Source organism: Cynoglossus semilaevis, chromosome 20, assembly GCF_000523025.1.
Source record: "Cynoglossus semilaevis isolate Cse_v1.0 chromosome 20, Cse_v1.0, whole genome shotgun sequence".
Lineage (NCBI taxonomy): Eukaryota > Metazoa > Chordata > Actinopteri > Pleuronectiformes > Cynoglossidae > Cynoglossus > Cynoglossus semilaevis.
The window spans coordinates 6,692,852-6,711,476 of record NC_024326.1 but is presented as its reverse complement, the minus strand read 5'-3'; the positions used below and the strand labels follow the sequence as shown (position 1 = coordinate 6,711,476).

At 41.7% G+C, this 18,625-nt stretch overlaps 2 protein-coding genes across 3 annotated transcripts in view; both read right to left on the bottom strand.

Moving 5' to 3' along the window:
* Window positions 1-416: 416 nt before the first annotated feature.
* On the bottom strand, window positions 417-4,775 carry LOC103396292 (tubulin beta-2A chain-like). Of its 2 annotated transcripts, XM_008334318.3 has the most exons (5): window positions 4,448-4,775; window positions 4,095-4,203; window positions 3,889-3,897; window positions 2,877-2,987; window positions 417-1,805 (listed from the first exon to the last, which is right to left on the bottom strand). In XM_008334318.3, the coding sequence occupies exons 1-5, from the start codon at window positions 4,502-4,504 to the stop codon at window positions 733-735; spliced, it is 1,359 nt and encodes a 452-aa protein (XP_008332540.1). In that variant the 5' UTR covers window positions 4,505-4,775; the 3' UTR covers window positions 417-732. The 2 variants fall into 2 exon arrangements, with proteins under 2 accessions (XP_008332540.1, XP_008332541.1); XM_008334319.3 differs by lacking the exon at window positions 3,889-3,897.
* Window positions 4,776-5,881: 1,106 nt separating this feature from the next.
* The window catches only part of LOC103396290 (solute carrier family 22 member 23-like), a 32,938-nt gene continuing 20,194 nt past the window's right edge, over window positions 5,882-18,625 (bottom strand). The window contains exons 5-10 of the mRNA XM_008334317.3: window positions 18,155-18,282; window positions 14,824-14,926; window positions 13,488-13,723; window positions 12,994-13,026; window positions 12,071-12,194; window positions 5,882-11,069 (exon numbers count right to left, since the gene is read on the bottom strand). Of these exons, the coding sequence (XP_008332539.1) occupies window positions 9,539-11,069; window positions 12,071-12,194; window positions 12,994-13,026; window positions 13,488-13,723; window positions 14,824-14,926; window positions 18,155-18,282 (2,155 nt within the window). The 3' untranslated portion in view covers window positions 5,882-9,538. The remainder of the gene's footprint in view (window positions 11,070-12,070; window positions 12,195-12,993; window positions 13,027-13,487; window positions 13,724-14,823; window positions 14,927-18,154; window positions 18,283-18,625) is intronic.

The following is an 18,625-nucleotide window of genomic DNA, read 5'->3' as shown; positions in this document are numbered from 1 at the left end:
CCAGGATGTCCCTCTTCCTCTTCCCACCCTCCTCTGTTATTTTCTGTGGCTTTTTAGGATGTCGTGGAGTATCTGGTGTAGTGGACATTTTTAAATGAATCCTCATCTTCCTGCTTGTGATTTTGTCAAAACATTGCCCATGAAATCTGTTTCTGTTTGTTTGTTTGAAAATATTTTCCTCCACTTCAGCAGTTCTCTACTCTGTCCTTTTCTAACTTGATGTTTTCTGGAATTATTTTATTCTCATTATAGTATAAAAAAAATTGCAGCATCAATCTTCTGTTCTTTTTATCTTGTAGGTTTTACTTTATTCTTCCACTCCACCCTGACTAACCCTTTTTTACCTCATTGGCTCTATATTAGGTTGTATTTTTAAGTTTTAGTTGTGTAACTATTAAATAAAACATGAGGTGAAATTCTGCAAGAACTTGACATTTTATTGGAGACTTAAGACAGTGAGTGCACGTTAAGTGAATGTAAAAAATGTCTATGGAACAACACCGTACTAGTTGTATGACATTGGCAAAGCATGAGTTGGAAAACCACACACAACTAGAGTTGCTTTGTTTTATTTTGACAATAGATTTTTCTTTCTTAGTAAAAGCTGTTGTCATGTGCGGCAGCGTTGTAGTTTCTGTTAAATAGCTAGCAGGACCCCAGCCTTATGTATGTGCTTCCAGCATTGCTATGACAAAAGTAATAATTTAAGAAAGTCATGTTTGTGTAATGTCATCAGTGGCGAACTTCATCCTCATCCTCCATTTCATCTTCCTCGAATTCACCGATCTCGTCGGCGGTGGCATCCTGGTACTGCTGATACTCTGACACCAGGTCATTCATGTTGCTCTCGGCTTCAGTGAACTCCATCTCATCCATTCCCTCACCAGTGTACCAGTGGAGGAAGGCCTTGCGGCGGAACATGGCGGTGAACTGCTCAGAGAGCCTCCTGAACAGCTCCTGAATGGCTGTGCTGTTGCCAATGAAGGTGGCAGACATTTTCAAACCACGTGGTGGGATGTCACACACAGCCGTCTTGACATTGTTCGGGATCCATTCGACGAAGTAGCTGCTGTTCTTGTTCTGCACACTTAGCATCTGCTCGTCCACCTCCTTCATCGACATACGGCCACGGAAGATGGCCGCCACGGTGAGGTAACGTCCGTGACGTGGGTCGCAGGCTGCCATCATGTTTTTGGCATCAAACATTTGCTGTGTGAGCTCCGGCACGGACAGGGCGCGGTACTGCTGACTGCCTCGGCTCGTGAGAGGAGCAAAGCCCGGCATGAAGAAATGCAGGCGAGGGAAGGGCACCATGTTGACTGCCAATTTACGGAGGTCAGCGTTAAGTTGGCCGGGGAAGCGAAGACAGGTGGTCACACCGCTCATGGTGGCTGACACAAGATGGTTGAGGTCTCCATAGGTGGGTGTGGTTAACTTCAGTGTGCGGAAGCAAATGTCATACAGGGCTTCATTGTCAATGCTGAAGGTCTCGTCTGTGTTTTCAACGAGCTGGTGCACAGACAGAGTGGCATTGTACGGCTCCACCACAGTGTCGGACACTTTGGGTGAAGGCATGACACTGAAGGTGTTCATGATGCGGTCGGGATACTCTTCCCGTATCTTGCTGATGAGAAGAGTGCCCATCCCTGAGCCCGTACCACCTCCCAGCGAGTGGGTGAGCTGAAAGCCTTGCAGGCAGTCACAGTTCTCAGACTCCTTCCTTACTACATCTAGAACTGAGTCCACCAGTTCTGCTCCCTCAGTGTAGTGACCCTTGGCCCAGTTATTTCCTGCTCCGCTTTGACCTGGATTTATTATGATTTAAAAACAAATAAGGTTAAAAAAATGTAGTTATGTTCTTTAAAGATACACTTTTTATTTTAGAGTAATGCAGAGAAACCAACTCTAAAACTGTAAATTGTTTTTGCTCATTAACTTTGTTAAGGGGAGAAATTTCAGGGTTACAAAAGGTAGGAATCTGCAACACAGATTTCTATTTTGATTCACAGGTTTTAATCTTTCAATTTTGTTGTATTTCTTTAGTAAAAAAGGGGATCCAAGAACTAGAAAGTATGTGTATATGTTGTGTGCTGTATGAATTTATAAATGTTTCCAAAAGTCTATTTGGTTGTTTTCCTTGAATTTACTTTAATAGAACTCCTATTTCTAATTGTTTATAATCTAGCCCACTCTGGGATTAGATTGTACTGCACTTGTAATGATGTTTTGAGCACATTTAGAGGCAAAAGCATTCTAGCAACTTGCCCCATCAGACTTGATTGTTATCTGCTAGGCTTTATTCGCAACCAGCATGTCAACTTTTAAACTAAAAGTACTTCAGGAGCACTGACAGCTATATGTTGAAATAGACAGGAATTCTCCCTTGAGAAGATTTTTTAACAAAGTATTTAAGAAGATGAACTTGTGATAACGTGTAACAAATTAAATGGTAAAAAGGATCGCCTGTAATTGTTGCAGCAGTTACTGAAACCTACTATTTTGAGAGCAGTTCCTTTGTACCGAAGAAACAAAATCAATAGCTTGGCCTTGATGCCGTTTTCTTGGCTCATGTTTCCTCATTTGTTTCGAGCTCTGCTGCATCACCTCCTATTAGATTGCCCTATTTTTCCGCTGACTCACTGGAACAGACTTCTGAGTCTAACACAGCTGCACACGGACGGTGCAAACCATGTCTGCTGCAAAAAGGTCTGCAGGAGGGTTTGCTACAAACGTATAATACTAGTACTGTATACTATCCCTTAAGAAACCCAGTTTCTCAGAACAGCAGTCGCTGATACACACACTTCTATGCTGTGTATGTACCATGGGTAGTTTTTGCAATAAACTACCCAGTGATTTACTCCCCAGACACTCACCAAAGACAAAGTTGTCAGGTCTGAAAAGCTGTCCAAATGGCCCGGAGCGGACTGAATCCATGGTGCCGGGCTCCAGGTCCACAAGAATGGCACGGGGGACATATTTACTGCCTTTGAATGAACAACAGCATAGAACAGAAACAGAGGGGGAAGAAATGGATAGAAGGGTGGGAGGGGGGTATCAATAGTCTCAGGGGGCATGAGGTCAGAGCATTAGTAATGAGCGAAAAAAACCCAGCTGTCTCATACCATTGATTTTTACCATATGTTTCATATTAGTGTTAAAGGGCGTTAATAGAATATTAATAAATGACTCTGGTTGGCAGTACTACTGCTACAAGACGCCACACCCTGTTGACGGAGCTTGAATTGTTTTTTTTCACTGTTAGTTCTTTGCTCTTTCCTTTGTGCCACCGGCAGCAAACTGCTCAGACTGGACAAGCTCAATTTGCTGAGCTCAGTACAGTCATGTGATCTTCCCCTTGTTCTTTAGTCTTTTTTCCTTTTCTTTTTTTTCAACTACATGTTGCTTGTTTAAGGGGGGGAATTCTGCACACATTTACTTCAGTGAGAGACTGCCAGGGCGAGCGTCACCCAGAAGATGACACTGATGTCAGCATTTGACGCACAGAACAACGGATCAATACCGCCTTCTCTTAGGATGTGGGACAGAGTTGCAGCATGAGGGTGTGAATCATCTGCTGGCTTTGCTGGTGTGAGGATTTTTTTTTTTTTTTTTTAGCAAAAACGTATGACGCGTACATAGACCTGCATGGACTCGTCTGCCCGTGAGAGCATCATCAGCCAAAAGAGGCCGAATCGACGATTTCTGTGTAATAATGTGTCACAGCTGCAGGCACATACGCATAATGCATCTATGATGACCTTCAACATGTTTCATAAAAACAGACAAACAGTGAAATGAGACTGGGGTTTTGGTTTGGTGTGGTGTGGTGTGGTGTGGTGTGGTGTGGAGTGGCGGCGGGGGCAGCTACTCTGAGACTGCAGATACCTGTCCTCCCTTGAGAGAGAGACAGAAAGAGGAAGACGGATAGAGAGAGAGAGAGAGGGAGAGAGAGAGGGGGAGAGATTTTATCACGCTCTCTGTCCTGATTTCCTTGCACACACGGTGGGACCTACTTTCACCTGAACACACGGCAGTGACATTGAAATGACATCATGCATAAACAAAGACCTGTATTTAACCAAAGCAGTTACCTGATGCCTCATTGTAGTAGACATTTATCCTCTCCAGCTGCAGCTCACTGTCACCTTGGTAGGTACCTGTGGGGTCGATGCCATGCTCATCACTTATCACTTCCCAGAACTGAAACATAACAAACATAATTACAGTCAGTGTCTGTCATCTTATTATGGAAAAAAAAAAGCAGAATTCGGTGAGGTGTTTTGCTGAATGCTCATTATCTGCTTAGCTACAAAACAATGCTGATGCATGCAGCTGCAGTGAGAGGCCACAGAGCTGCAGCACAGCACAGAGTGAGCCACAAAAATAAACGTCACATAAATAAACTTCATATTTAGATCTTTACTGATAAACATTTTCAGCTTACCTTTGCCCCAATCTGGTTTCCACACTGACCAGCCTGGATGTGAACGATCTCCCTCATGATGCGCAGTAAATGCGGGCACAGAGCTGCGTCACGACTTCACCGGTGTTCAGCCTTCAGCTTCTCAAGGCTGCGTTCCTCAAAATCAGCACTTGCCTCATTTCCAGGGAGAGGGTTGATTCGGTGGATATACGTTAACGTGCTGCCGGCCGGATGACGTCAGGCGCCGTCGTAGCATCGCAGCATACTCTAAGGCCAATAGGATGGCCGGGGTTTGATGCAGTGGAGCGCAGGATAATGCTGCTGTATCATCCTCCTCCTCCTCCTCCTCCTCCTCCTGACATGACATAACTGCATCCCGGGCAGAGGAAACGTGGCCTCTACCCTGCAGGACTGGGATCGGACGATGAAGTCTGCTCATTTTCTTGTGAAGTGATGAGAGATTTTATCAGGATAATAATGAACCTTAGCCTCGCATGTTCAGGATTGATAATTTTTCCTGACGCACAATGCCTGAATGCCTGGAAAACTGAGACAAGAAAAGAAAGACGGTTTTTTTCCATTCGTCACAACACAACCTCGGACACTGCTTAAATAAGTCAATTTACAAAGTAAAATGATGGAATAACTCATTTGCAAATAAATACAATTACATCTGTAGTCAAAGAGCTTGATTATTTTATAAAGTGACAAAAATATTTGGTTTGTCGTCAAACCCACTTTAAAAGTTTTAAAAAAATAAAATATAGGCTCTAGGACCCCGCAGGGCAGCCACGCCTTGGCCTATCCTACTGTCATTGACCACTGCCTTAGTAATTACTTGCCTTCATCAGTGGACAGTTACTGTCCATCAGTGTTAAATGAATTGCATGGTAGAAGTTGTCATTCAAGTTTAAATGTTGGTCAACTGGACTGTTGCAGAAAGCCATGCAGGACAGAAAGAATGTAAACAACAAAAAAATAAATTCTAAATAGTTAGCTAAAAGATAACTCATAGTTGAAGTGCACAGACATTGCAGAGATAAAAGTAAACAAAATATGGAAAAAATATAAATACATTTTGGCTGAAGGATAGACACAAAAAAGTGTTTGCCAAAAAGTAAACAGCTTAAGCCCTGAAATTACTCCCGTTATTTAGCAACAAACAATAAATGTTAGATTTGTGACATATGCAAAAGAGATAAAGAACTAAAATTTGATCATCAGTAAAAAATTAACCAAAAACTATTGTGAAAAAGAAAAACATTTATAATAACTAAGTTTAAAAAACAACAACAACAAAAGATAATTATGCACCAAAACAAAAATAAAAGTGGTTCAGAACTCATTAAAAACAGGTTCCTTGGTTGAAGAAATGGTGTAGAAATCTCACTGTACAACAGTCAATTATTTAACTGTTAAATAATTAAATATATTAGTCATTACAGAGCTCAGATATTCACAGCTGATCAATAAATAGTGGTTTATTTTAACAACCAGTATGGCTTATGTACAAGTGCATCATGTCTGTTAAAACAGCAACAAAATGAAAACAAACAATTGAAAATTAAAAAGGTTACAATCGATTTTTTCATTTTTTTTTTACATTCATTCAAACCTCCAGTGGGGAGATTTGCACATTGAGCAAAACCTGAAAAGTGTACACAGGGAACTTCATGGCAAAATACTTCTTTCAGTTCATTCACTCCGCCGTCTAAGAGTTTTCACATCAACAAACCTGAGTGTTTCCACACATCTGCTATAGACAATGGAATAAACCATGTTTTTGCTTTTTATAAGGTAAGTGCCCGTCTGCCCAACCAATCATTGCTTAGGAATATGTTCACTGCTTTATACTTCAATTGTACAGCTAATCAAACCAAACTAAACCATAACACAACAGCTCCCATCTTTCCTGTGTAACAAATGCACGAGGGTTGTCCAGGTGGAAGCAACAGATCTCCTAGGAGACTGCTCGTGTTGTGCTGTCATTGCCTTCACACTGGTGTTGCATGGAGTTAAGGAGATAATAGATTTCAACATTGGCAACACGAACACTGAGACAGAGAAACAACACTCACAGACGGCAAGGAGTAGGAGTAACGACAAGCTACTGACCACAAGAGTGAGCCCACAGCCCAGGGCAGAAGCCGGGGGATCCTTATTAAACCCATGTGCACCCCCCTGTCCGATAATGTAGATACACCTGGCTGTACTACAAAAGTGTGCATTTTATATTCACCGTGTTGTATTCAAAACTAATCTTTTACCCTTTTAATGAAAAAATACTGAGCACTGCCAAATCGGACGTCACATGATTGCAGGGTGTTGTGCTTTGAGGCATAGCAACATGGCGCTGAGATCATGGGCTCAAAATATTACTGCTAGTACTTGAAACACGATGACTCCTCCTATCGAGAACAAAGATCGGGCAGGTTTACCCGGTCGTTCACGTACTAAATGGCATGTAGCCCTTGTCAGTACACCTCCAAGTCTTATAAAAGAGCATCTGGTGAGTAAAGTTCCTGCAAGATCTTCTTCTTAATTAAGTAAATAAAATGAGAATGACAAAACAGTTCAGTGGTTTGACTCCTTAAAGGAAAAATTCGGCCTTCTTCAGTACATCCCTGTAGTTTGAAAGTACCAAGTAGTCATCATAAAAAGCTCATATATTGGATTGATTGTGAAGACCTTTTGCCTCTTAATATGCTCAAAATAGTGCTACAAGTGCTATGCAACATGAACAGATTTCTTGCAGAAAATTTTTTAAACAAAGTCCCACAACTCAGTCGCATCTAATGATGTATGTTCTTTCCCCACAAACACTGTGGCGGACATCAGGCAAAAGTGGCGTACACCCTGGACCTGGAGTCGGAGTTAACCAGTCTATCAGTTGACAAGTCTATCACCAGAACCAGAGAACCTGCATAGTGTTGAGACCATCATGAGTAGGTCTTGGTGGAGTCAAGTTGTCTTGGTGCGCCCCCTCCCTACTGGCAGAACCCACTGCCCTCAAACAACAGCACCATGCGTTGAAAAATGGCTGAATTTTTCCTTTAACAAATCACTGATTATCTGAACGTAGTGTGGTATGCTGAAAGGTTTTTAATCACATTTGAAATGTTGAGACATCATCCAGTTGGCTCTTAGGTTTTTACAGTACAGTTTTGTTAGTATTATTACTTAGTATTATTGTTAGCATGAGGATTGTTGTAAACAGTGGTCTTCCCATAAACACACAACTGTCATCGACAAATATCATCACTTGCAACGTACAAAGTATGTAACTACACCCGTCACATCACACAGTCCAATATAATGCAGTCCATATATGGACATGGAAGAAATCGTGCCTCCCAAAAATAACTGTACTGCTTTACAATCACTGATAAGTTGTGTGAAAAAAAAAAAAGATTTGACCTGTGATTTGATTTTGATAAGGTATGAAATATTGCATTTTAAGGTAAACCAAGCTGTGCATCAACACACTGATGACATACAGTACGAGAAGTCCTTAAATGTAAGAACATGATTCGGAGAACACGCTAAGGTCGGTGAATGTCACAACGCCTATGGATTTTTTTTGTTGTGGTTTGCTAATTTTTTTTTTTTTTTAATATTTTGTTTTTCTGACACCAATTTCATGCTTTGTCCCCACCGTAAATATTAAGGTGGCACCGGCCACCGGGTTGCCACAAATACTGTTAGAATTGCACAATAAGGACATGCCACTGAGGAATGTTCAAATAATACTTTCAAAGTTAAAGTAGAGGGAAAATAACAACTTATGAGGCTTTTGCTTACAATATCACATTTACAAATAAAAGCATTTGCATATCATATCTGGTATGAACTCAAATAATTGAAAAAATAAATGTCTTCATATTGACAAAATATGGGTAATTTTGAACCCAGTGTCACTTCTCTTATGCGTGTTAAAAATTGCAGTAAGCAGGAATTCCTTAGGATAAACGACAGAATCAATCAATCAAGCTCATAACCCTAACCCTCTGACATGATTTCCTTTTCATGCCTTCATCTAATGTCAGGACCAAAACATTAACAAGTAAAAATAGACCCACTAGGTGGCAGTAATGTAACTGTAATGTAAATTTGCTTTGCTTTGCCAAGCCTTAGCGCTGGAGATTCACACAAATTTGATTTTCTTTAGGATTATTTTAAGGGATGAAGATTTAAAAATGTAAAGTTCATGACAATTTTGTACCAAAATACAGGGTTTTTTCTTGAAGCAGGACTTACAAACTACATTACTTAGCACCCCCTGTAGGAGAAAGAAGAGGACCCGTTTCTTTTTCTGTTTACAAATACAGAAAAAACAAAATTCCTGCATACCAAATTTTTAACTTCTTCCCAGATGATTTTTTTAACTGGCTGTTTTAAATTTATTTAAGAAATATTAATAAATTAACTTTCTACATTTCCGACAGGGGTCATGCTTCACAGTGTCTCTCAAAATACTGCCTCAATGGAAACGTTTGAGCACTGCGCTATTTTTAATTTTGGTCAGTTGTTTTTGGCATTATTTTTTCTCAAAGAAAAACACTTATTGTCCACATAGGTAAGGCATTTTTTGTGTGTTTTTTTTCAAAAATATTTCAGACAGATATTTTATTTAACCAAAGCAACAATTAATTTTTTTTTGTTAGTATCACCAACCACCAGTCTTGATGAGACATGTCAGTGATTCTAGGTATAGTACTAAGTTTTCATAAAATGACAGAATGTAATTTTTTCCCATTCATTTAACAACAAGAATAGTTTAAAGGCTGGTGATTTCCAGTGACATTCAAAAAAAAAGAGCAGAAGACAGTGTCACATTGTTACAAACCAGCCTCTGGCACTCTCTCACTTGGTGGTCTTGTTTAGTGGCTAAAGGAAGAAAGGATAAGGGAGGGGGGGCGAGGTCGCAGGGTCACTGAGAACCAACATACAACAATGGCGTAAGACATGTCTACTCAACTCCAGACGGGAACAGTCTTCACCTGAAGTCCAAGCAAGACCTCTCTCCCCTTTCTCCCCGGTGGTCGTCAGACATGGGCTGCCTTTTTCTCCTGCTGCAGCCATAAAGCTCCGGTTCCTGGCAGCAACACTGGATCATGACGACGATGAAGTCAGGTCGCTGACGGTGTTGTTTTCTGTGCTGGCACTGTCCGTGATGGCGAGGGCACCTGAGTCTATGGGGGAGGAGACGGTGCAGTCTAGTAGCGAAGAGGGGGTTACATTTAAGGAGCCTAAATCTGTGGCTGAAGTGGGTGCTGAGTCTAAGGCGAGACTAGTATCTGAATCTGGAACGCTGTCTTTAACAGTTAGTGTGTCTGGTTCTGGAGTGGAGCTGTTCACGATTGGTGTGATGGGGAGAATGTTTGGAGTCGGCGCAGGAGTATCTGTGAGAGGGGCAGGACAAGGGTCCTCTGAAGGCATGTGCTCCGAGTCAGTTGGTGGTGGTGGTGGAGGAGTGGTCGAAGGGGAAACTTGATTTAAGGGAGGTTGAGGATGGGGAGATGCATCATCGACAGCACCAGACTCTGACTCTAATGGCTGCAAGTTTTCAATTGGGAGTGTGGGGGAATCTCCAGCAGCAGGGGGGGAACTAGAATCTTCTACTTTTAAATCTTTGGGAATGTCAGAGTCCGTGCTAATGGAGGGAAGAGGGTCGTTGGAAAGATTGTAGTCTTTCATAGGAACAGGGGAGGGAGCGGGGGAGGGACTAGGGGAGGGAAGCAGGCTCTCATGCATAGATGGAGTAGGGGAGTCACAGGGAGCAGCAGAAGCGGAAGGAGCCGGCGTAACTTGAGAGTCCTCTGATAAATTCGTATCAAATTTCACGGCAATGGTGTCTATGTCGTTAATTTCAGGGTTCGGGGATTCCAACATGGAGCTGGGTGTGGGCTCGATGATGGGCGTGACCGTTAAGGAGGCAGGCACAGGCGGAGGTGCAGGAGGAGTTGAAGGAGCAGGAGGATCAATCTCGTTCATTTCATGAAAGGTAGAGTCGGTCAGAGGTTCCAGAGGGTGCTGCACTATTGCTTGAGGTTCTTCAGCACCACCTAACAGTGGGTCTGTGATGGAGGGGGCTTTGTGTAACGGGGTGGAAGACAGCAGGTGTTCTTTGCTGGCACGTATGACGTTGTCTTTGCTCAGTGGCGTGACGGGGGATGCCACTGACTGGCCGTTGAGGTCTTTAAGCTCAGTCTTGCCGGGGTGCAAGTCCGTGAAGGTGGGACCGGACATGTCCCCGACCGAGGGGACGGTCAGATCCACAGCCGATGAGGCAGTGGAGTCCATGGTGGACACTGCAATGACTGCTGCCTCGTGCAGCGGGGTGTCATGAACCCTTGTGTAGTCCCTGCTGCTCTCAGACTGCGCCAGCAGGAGGTGCTGTTCCCCTGGTTTCCTAGGGAGAAGGAGAGGCTGACGAGTGTAGCTCTCCCCATCGGCCAGGGTCTCTGGGAGGGGCTGGTAGCGAGTCTCTGGCAGCAGGAGAATGCAGATGATGCAGATTAGGGTGCAGCAGGCAAAGATAATGTGGTGAAGGAAGTAGCCCTTCTGATTGTGCAGCTCCATGATGGGGGCGGTCAGCATGCCGAAGCCAGCACTGGCTAAGACCAGGCCCAGGCCTCCACCCCTGTAAGAATACACACAACAGTCACCTGACAGGGTTTGTAATCACACATGTCTAAAGTCTCCACTTGAACGGAGATGAAGGTCGTTATTTATCGCTGTAATCAGCTGTTAATGTTTCACAGGCTTTTTATCAAACGGCAGCAGAGAGAGTGCTGCAGTAAAGCCACTCAGCCTTACTCCTCTACTGTCGTGTCCTTCTCCACAGTCACCACTGAGGGGCGCGCGTTGAGCATAGTCACCAAACCCAAAACCGTTGCATAAGTCAAGAACATGTTCATGCAGTGGTGTCATGGAATAACAGAGAAGATGACTCATTTGAATGATAGATCTCTTTTCCGTAGAAAAAAATAAGAGATGTAGTCTTGAAATTTCCCTAAATATCTTTCTGATAATCAAAAGGAAAACTGGAGATTTTGGTGGTTTCCAGAAGCTTCTCAAATAGGAACTGGAAGCTGTTTCAACTAAAAGGAATGGGTGTTTTTGTCTCTGTAAAAAGTGCAGTTTTTAAAAGTGGAAACCAATGTTGGTTTTCAGAAGACATTCAGAAGGCCAAAAGGCAGAAACCACTGCTCAGGACGCATGACCTTCAATCAATGTCACTCTTTATACAATTTTCGTAGAAGGTGCTGGGTGCTCTGTACATAGAAAAAGGAACAAAAACTACTGAAAATAACGAGTGTCCCTATGAACTAAAATATCGGACATTTAACACATCGATTTATTTTAAACTTTGTGCCCGAGTGTGTCTTGGAGTTTCCTGCAGGTTTCACTTCCCAAATGTATAAATAATAAATAAATAATAAAATAATAAAATGTATAAATGTAAATGTATGTAAATACTCGACAGACAACGTACTGAATGCGTTCTAATAATCTGTTGTGTGTGATTATGAGGCCCCCTCTGTTCATAAACAGAAGAGCAGCTGAACCTCTCTATTAAATTGTTTTACCTTACAAACCCGTGACGCTGCGGGTCACACTGCACACTTCTGGGGGTCTCACCTGATCACCGTGGGTGTAATCTCAGCACAAAAAAAGATGCTCAGGTTGCTGACCGCATGGGAGGAAAACATGCCGATGATGGAAAAGGCAATGGAGAAATTCTTATTCAGCGTACCGGAGCTATCTGCAGACAAAGCAGGAGACACACACACACACACATATTTATGGGATTCAAGAGTGCCCCTAGCAGTGGGACCAGGACAACTGTTCTATTGAGGTCTGAGGTCTGAAGAAAAAAAAAACATTCTTGCAAATACATCAATAATCATGAATATGTCGAACTAGACCTTTAGTATCTAAAAGATGTACAGGCAATGTTATACATGTGACTTTATGGGAATATTTCAGGACAAAAAAAAGAAAAAGAAAGAATTTTTTATTATTATTAGACTTATCGAGTTGGAGACTTAAGTATGTACTAACCTGTGTTAATGGAAAAGTATATGAAAATATAAATTAAATATATATATATATATATATACACATAGTGGTATTTTGGGTATAACAGTGGTTATTTTTGTATACATATATATTTGGTATACATAAATATGATTTATTTTTGTTTTTTTCTATTGGTGGTGAAGGGAGTATCAGAACACACCACTCTGTGATTAGTTCTCTTTCCCACAGTGGGATTAGTGCAGAGGATTAGAACACGTTGATAAATAGGAGTCCAGTGAAGGCAAGGCTGTTGTCGAGATTCACAGCTCTGTAACCAAGATGCTCGACCGCCTCCACACGAAGGGAATAAATAAGTGAGCGGCCGGTCAAATTACGATGACGTTACATTTTATTACGTTAACAATTCAAATTACACATGTACGTGTGTCATTATCCTTACAATAACTTTTACAGTGGGAGGTTTGGAGTAATGGCTTCGGTTTAGGTGAAAATAAGAAGAGAAAAAAAAATGACAGTCTTACCTATATTCAGATGGCCGCTGTACTTCCCCAACACTAGAGGAGAAACACAGACGGGTTCAGTGTGAGTTTGTAAAAAACCAATGTGAGACAGGACTCAGAGATATTTGACAGAAAACAAGAACAAAGCCTTGATTTGAGTTAAACATCACATCAACGTCAGACTAGTTTGTCACTGAATAATCTGACCTGTGGTCTGTGTACGACCCCTTTCTGCAACACATTGACCAAAAGAAGGATTTGAATGTGTGTTTGACAACTCAATTACAAACAACCTAGCATATTGTGTGCTTTCTACTTACTCTCTGTGTACATTTCTGCAAACAAACGTGATTTAATTTAATCTAAAGCGTATATATGTTTCACTATTTCAACATTGAAAATATTTTCCAGTCTAGTAATACACACTAATATTTATACTCTCCAACCACTGGCATCCCACTGTGTGAACCATCAGAATTTCACATGTAAGTGAAATGGAACTGCAGTTTACTCACAGTTGAGCAGGCCCAGCTGCAGCAGCGAAGCCAGTGCAGTGATAATCATGAACATCAGAAGGCCTCCACGCCGGCCCATCAGACCCACTGCTGGGCACAGAGCCATGCAGGACGCCACCGCAATACCTGCCATGGTGTAATAGTCTGCATAGAAGTTGTGGAACATGGTGGTCTCCTGGGCCTCAGGGACCACCATGCTGCGAGCAAAGCAGTGGTGGATGCCGTATCCTGTGAGCCTGCGTCAAAAACAGGAGAAGAGGTGAGGTGGGAGAGGTCAGGGGTCAGGGGGTGACACGTAACAGTGTAGATAAAGACAGATAGACAGACTCTTTTAAACTGCCAAAAAAACACTAATATAATGACACAGCTCCTGTTCCAACACAGGATCCAGATCAAATGAAACCATAAATCCAACTAATAAAACGTGACTCATTATTCTGCAATTGGCAGATAAGATAAACATCCATTGAGGTTCAGCTCGGTCCATCCGCAGCTACTATTCCTAAAACTGTTTTGGCAAATAATTTTTGTGAAACCTAGAACTGAATTCTGTCCAATTTTACCAACATGAAGCAGATTTGGCCCATTCTTAATGCGCCCTAATTTTCATGATTTGTTTTCTTATCCCTCCTTCTCAGGCCTTTTTTCCCCCGCTAATTTTCTTATTTATTGCTAAGTTTCAGTTATTATACATTATAAACTTGGTTATTTTGGGGCCGACCTCTGGGCTAAAAGCAATCAAAGCACTCTTGTGTACACATTTGGAAAATGTTGCAGCCCCTGTGGGCAGGAAATGCTGTGAAATAGAGTTAAAGCAAAGGTAAAAAAAAAAATTAAAAAAAGAAAGTAATAACAGAAGCTGCAGGACGAGTGGAAACAGAATGGGAAGAGTGAAGATCGTTGCTCTAATCTCTAAACTACACAAACATATGAACACTGTCGAACTGACGCAGACAAATAATCCCACACCCGACTAGCAAACACACATGCACACAAAACACGGGCAAACACTCACACCCTTCTCCGTCTTGTCTAATATTTCATAAGGACAAAGCTCATGTAAAATGTATGCGGATTCGGGAGTCAGGGACAGAGCGTGCAGGAGCAGGAGTTAGGCTGGTTCTGCACAGCTAGAGACGAGGTCCTAAAGAACAGAGGAAAGGAAAGATCCCACTGGAGGAGAAAATAGAGACCAGCACACATGAGGAAGGGCAAACGGGCCAATGGCCACTGATCAATGATGCATCTAGGGTTCAGGTTTATACTGGGAATGTAAAGAAAATGGCCCGACCAACACACGTCGAAACACCAACCTTTTTTACTCTTTATTACTTACGAGTTGACACAGAGCACAACGATGTTCTTCCACAAGTTTCTTGTTCCGACCATTTTCACAATGCACGTCTTTTTAGGCTTCTTTTGAAGAGCTTTCTGCAACTCTGAAATAATAAAAAAAAATACACACTGTCAGACTGACTAAGGGGGAAAAAGCAGTTTTTAGAAGATTAGAATATGCAGATTTTAATAAACACTGGGAGCGTAGAGCGCATATTCTACCCACCAGGGGTGCTATTAACAGTGTCTGGCCTGGATACGACAGCTCGAAGCACCTGCTATTTTTTTGGTGACCTCAGATCTCTAACAAAAAGGATGTAAGTTCGAATGTATACCACCTTGATACCACCTTAAAACTCCATCATACACTTACAGTGGCCTTTTGAGGATGACTTTCTAAACAGGAAATTCCTGCAGCTTTACCTTAAAATAAACTAAACAGTGGCTTTTTTTAAATGGATGAATGGGGCACTGTTAATAATACTAAGAACTTTAAAAAAACAAATGTTATTTAAGAACCTGAAGTATTTGAGACAAAGAGAAAGCAAGATATTGTTTCCACTTCCTTTGTCTGCCTGTTCCACTGCACCAGGATGAGGATGCCCCCTGATGAACTGCTTCAGGAGAATGTTCCGCATGCATTTTTAATGAGCATGTTTCCTCCCAGACAATTAGTCTCCTGGAGCCAGATGAGACATGTGTGACGAGGCCACACCCCGGAGCTGCCGCTGACGTATGCGTAATACCGACACTTTATGTTTTGGTATCAGCCTGCAGGTTGCCACGGCAACACACCTGTGCGCTTTGTCTGACGTTGCGCCAGGGATGACTATCATGTGACTCAGCTTCATATCGCAAACATTTACGTTTATCTCTGACTACACACAGGTAATTTCCCTGAGTGAAACTAACCAGATTTAGAAAAAAATAAAAACCCATTCAGTCAGGACAGAACAGAGGAGTTTGTTCTGTCTCAGCTCTTATAAACAACCCTCTAAGTCCTCCTTCACAACCAGGCAAGAGTTAATTTATAGTCTCTAAATACACAGTCTGTAATACTGAGTACAAAAAAAAACAACTGTAAACACTGGTTTCAGCCAGTTTAAATACAACCAGGAATAAATAAATGCTGGGGAAAATGTAGATTTCTTAAAGCTACAGCTGCCTACAGTGGGGTTGGTTAACATGTACTGTCAGTTTAATACAGTGTCTCCCATTAAGCATACATTTCCATTAGTGTTAATCACTGATGTTAATGATACAGTCACAGGCCCTGACCTGACCTGCCAGTAATTCCATTCCAGCTGTGGCTCCTCCTGAAAAGGAAGTTCAAATATTTACATCGCTGTAACTTGCTGACACAGGAGGCTGCCTCTGTGTTGTGTCGTTTTCAAAAATATTACGAGGAAATTTTAATATATATAATTTTAATTTGAGTCTGCGGTCGTGCAATTTTTCAAAATAAAACGCCTGTTGTGCTGATAATCAGCCAAATTTATATTTTGTTTTTTTGTTATATTTTGTTTTTATTGTGTCTGTGACCCTGTACCATACTAGTCAAAGTGCATTTTAGGTCCGAGGCACCTCTGATAAACTGGATGGTACATAATGCATCAGTGTGGATGTTCACACACTCTGTAGAACACAGACGTAGACGAGCACTTTTCAGGAATTTTCATTTCCCCTGTGTGGCAGCGTCAGAGAGGTCTGTCAGCGTCGCTCGACTCGCCTGCGACGTGTCACTGAAACAGCGCTGCAATAAACGGCGCAATAAAGATAATTCACTGAGCTGATCATTCATTAGGCCTATAAACGTCTGTGTGGCCCATATGGAAACTGCAACACATTCAATTTGTTGTTAATGCCCGCTGCACAATCACACAGTCGCTGCCACCGTTTTCCTCCGAGATCCGTCTGAGGAAGCCTCCGCTCTCCGCGTCCTACACGGTTATTAATGGCGTTCCTCGTTAATTATTTGGCTGTTATCCACCAGTTCATAAACACAAACAGTTTGCTCACCCTTTTATCAAGCGCCAGACAATTTAAAAAATAAACAGTTAATCAGGACTTGTTATTGAAAGCTCTGTAGCCACATCTTTAGTGTTCGCAGCGTAGATGTAGAATACGCAAAAATGTTGGTTTACTGACTGGAAACGCAGTATTTCATGCTCGTAAATATTTGCATATGTGCAATTATTGGTATCTTTACACAGCATCACCACCTTCCTCTATTCAGATCCATAATAATCTCACACAGACAGTCTGCGGGACCCAGCTGACACAGAACCAAGTACAAACACAAAACTACAATAACAACTGATGACGAACACAGTTGGGTCAAATCCGCGGATCTGAGAGCACAGACAGTAACAGTTAACCTCGAGGTCAAAGGTCCTGATCCCCGTCCATCTGGAAGCCAGACACCAATGCTCATGTCCAGCCATCCCTATAGGCTATAATGAAATTAATGGAAATTCTAGAGTGTCATAATGCAATGTTCAACACCCACTGCTGCCTCTGAGGTGGCACGTTACCATAGCAACAAGACGGGAAATAGATATAACCTTGTCCGTCAGGCTTATTTAGGAAAACACAGATGGGGATACTTCTCCACGCCTTGTCTGATGAAGACGACGAAACTTAACTTTGCGGATGACACAGCCGCAAATATATACAACACTTAAGACCAAATATATGAGGATAAGTCACGATTTATCCTCGACAATTTTTCTTTTAATAAAAAAAAATAATTTCTACCTTTCCTTTAATAAGGTCTAAAACTTATTTCCATCAGAAAATTCCTTCTTGGTAAAAACCTGGTCTTTTATGTCTTTCACACTGGGTCAAAACCTTTTCAAAATGTTCAACAATAAAACAATTTAAACAGCGTTGGATAAAGTTGTGCTTAAAACATTTCCCTCTGTCTGCTTCAAAATGCTTCATTATTGAAGCTTTAAAAAATCTTGACTGATTTCAAAGCAACAGCTTGTGATGAAGCAAACCAAAGCTGCTGCAGACGCCTGACAGACGTGTTTTAACAGGTTTTAGTTATTAAAATCTGACACCTTTTGAAATTAACGTGTTTTTGTTTTACCACAAGGTTGTGATAAAAGGGGAGTTGTTTTAAGACCTCTTATCGGAAAAGACGTTGCCAAACAGTTACTGTAGGCTTGTCGTACTTCACAATTTTTATATATTTTATATACAATATTTATGAGACATAGATTTTTTTTCCAAAGGTTGTTTCACACCTGACCTTTCTTAAAGCATAGACATACAGTATGTACAGTATGATATTATATCACAAAGATACAATTCATGCAATTTGTTACCGTTGACAAAGTGGTCCGAGTCCCTCTCCATGTTCACTCTGTTCTTCTTTGCGATGTGCCCAATGATCCATTTGGAGCGACCGTACTGCTGCGTGGCCAGCAACCAACGCAGGGACTCAGGGAAGATCCTGTGGAGAAGATGTGGAAATACCTCACAGAGTTAACAAAGAAAAAATTAACATAACATTAAAAAAAAGAGCTCGTGACATACAGCTGACTAAACACCAATCAGTTGTTCTAAAATGTTCACGTTATCTACGAAAAATGAAATTATTTCTCTCCATCGTTACATAATCTCTTTGCCATCTCTGAGGAATTCCACGCCTGTTCCATCGTCAGTTGTCCTCTCCACGACGATACTGATGAAAGTGAAGCTCCGTCCACATTGATTCTACTTTTTGATCCTTCCACTTATCTTTCTCTCCTGGTTTGAGCCTCAATTAAACCCTGGAGTGAAGTCAAGGTCTGTGA

Excerpts from the sequence above, each read along its gene's own strand:
- LOC103396292 (XM_008334318.3), bottom strand. The coding sequence starts at position 4,504 with ATGAGGGAGATCGTTCACATCCAGGCTGGTCAGTGTGGAAACCAGATT. Across the intron at positions 4,204-4,447 it reads GAAACCAGATTGGGGCAAAG|TTCTGGGAAGTGATAAGTGA; the intron begins GTAAGCTGAAAA and ends GTTATGTTTCAG. Across the intron at positions 1,806-2,876 it reads ACCTGACAACTTTGTCTTTG|GTCAAAGCGGAGCAGGAAAT; the intron begins GTGAGTGTCTGG and ends TAATAAATCCAG.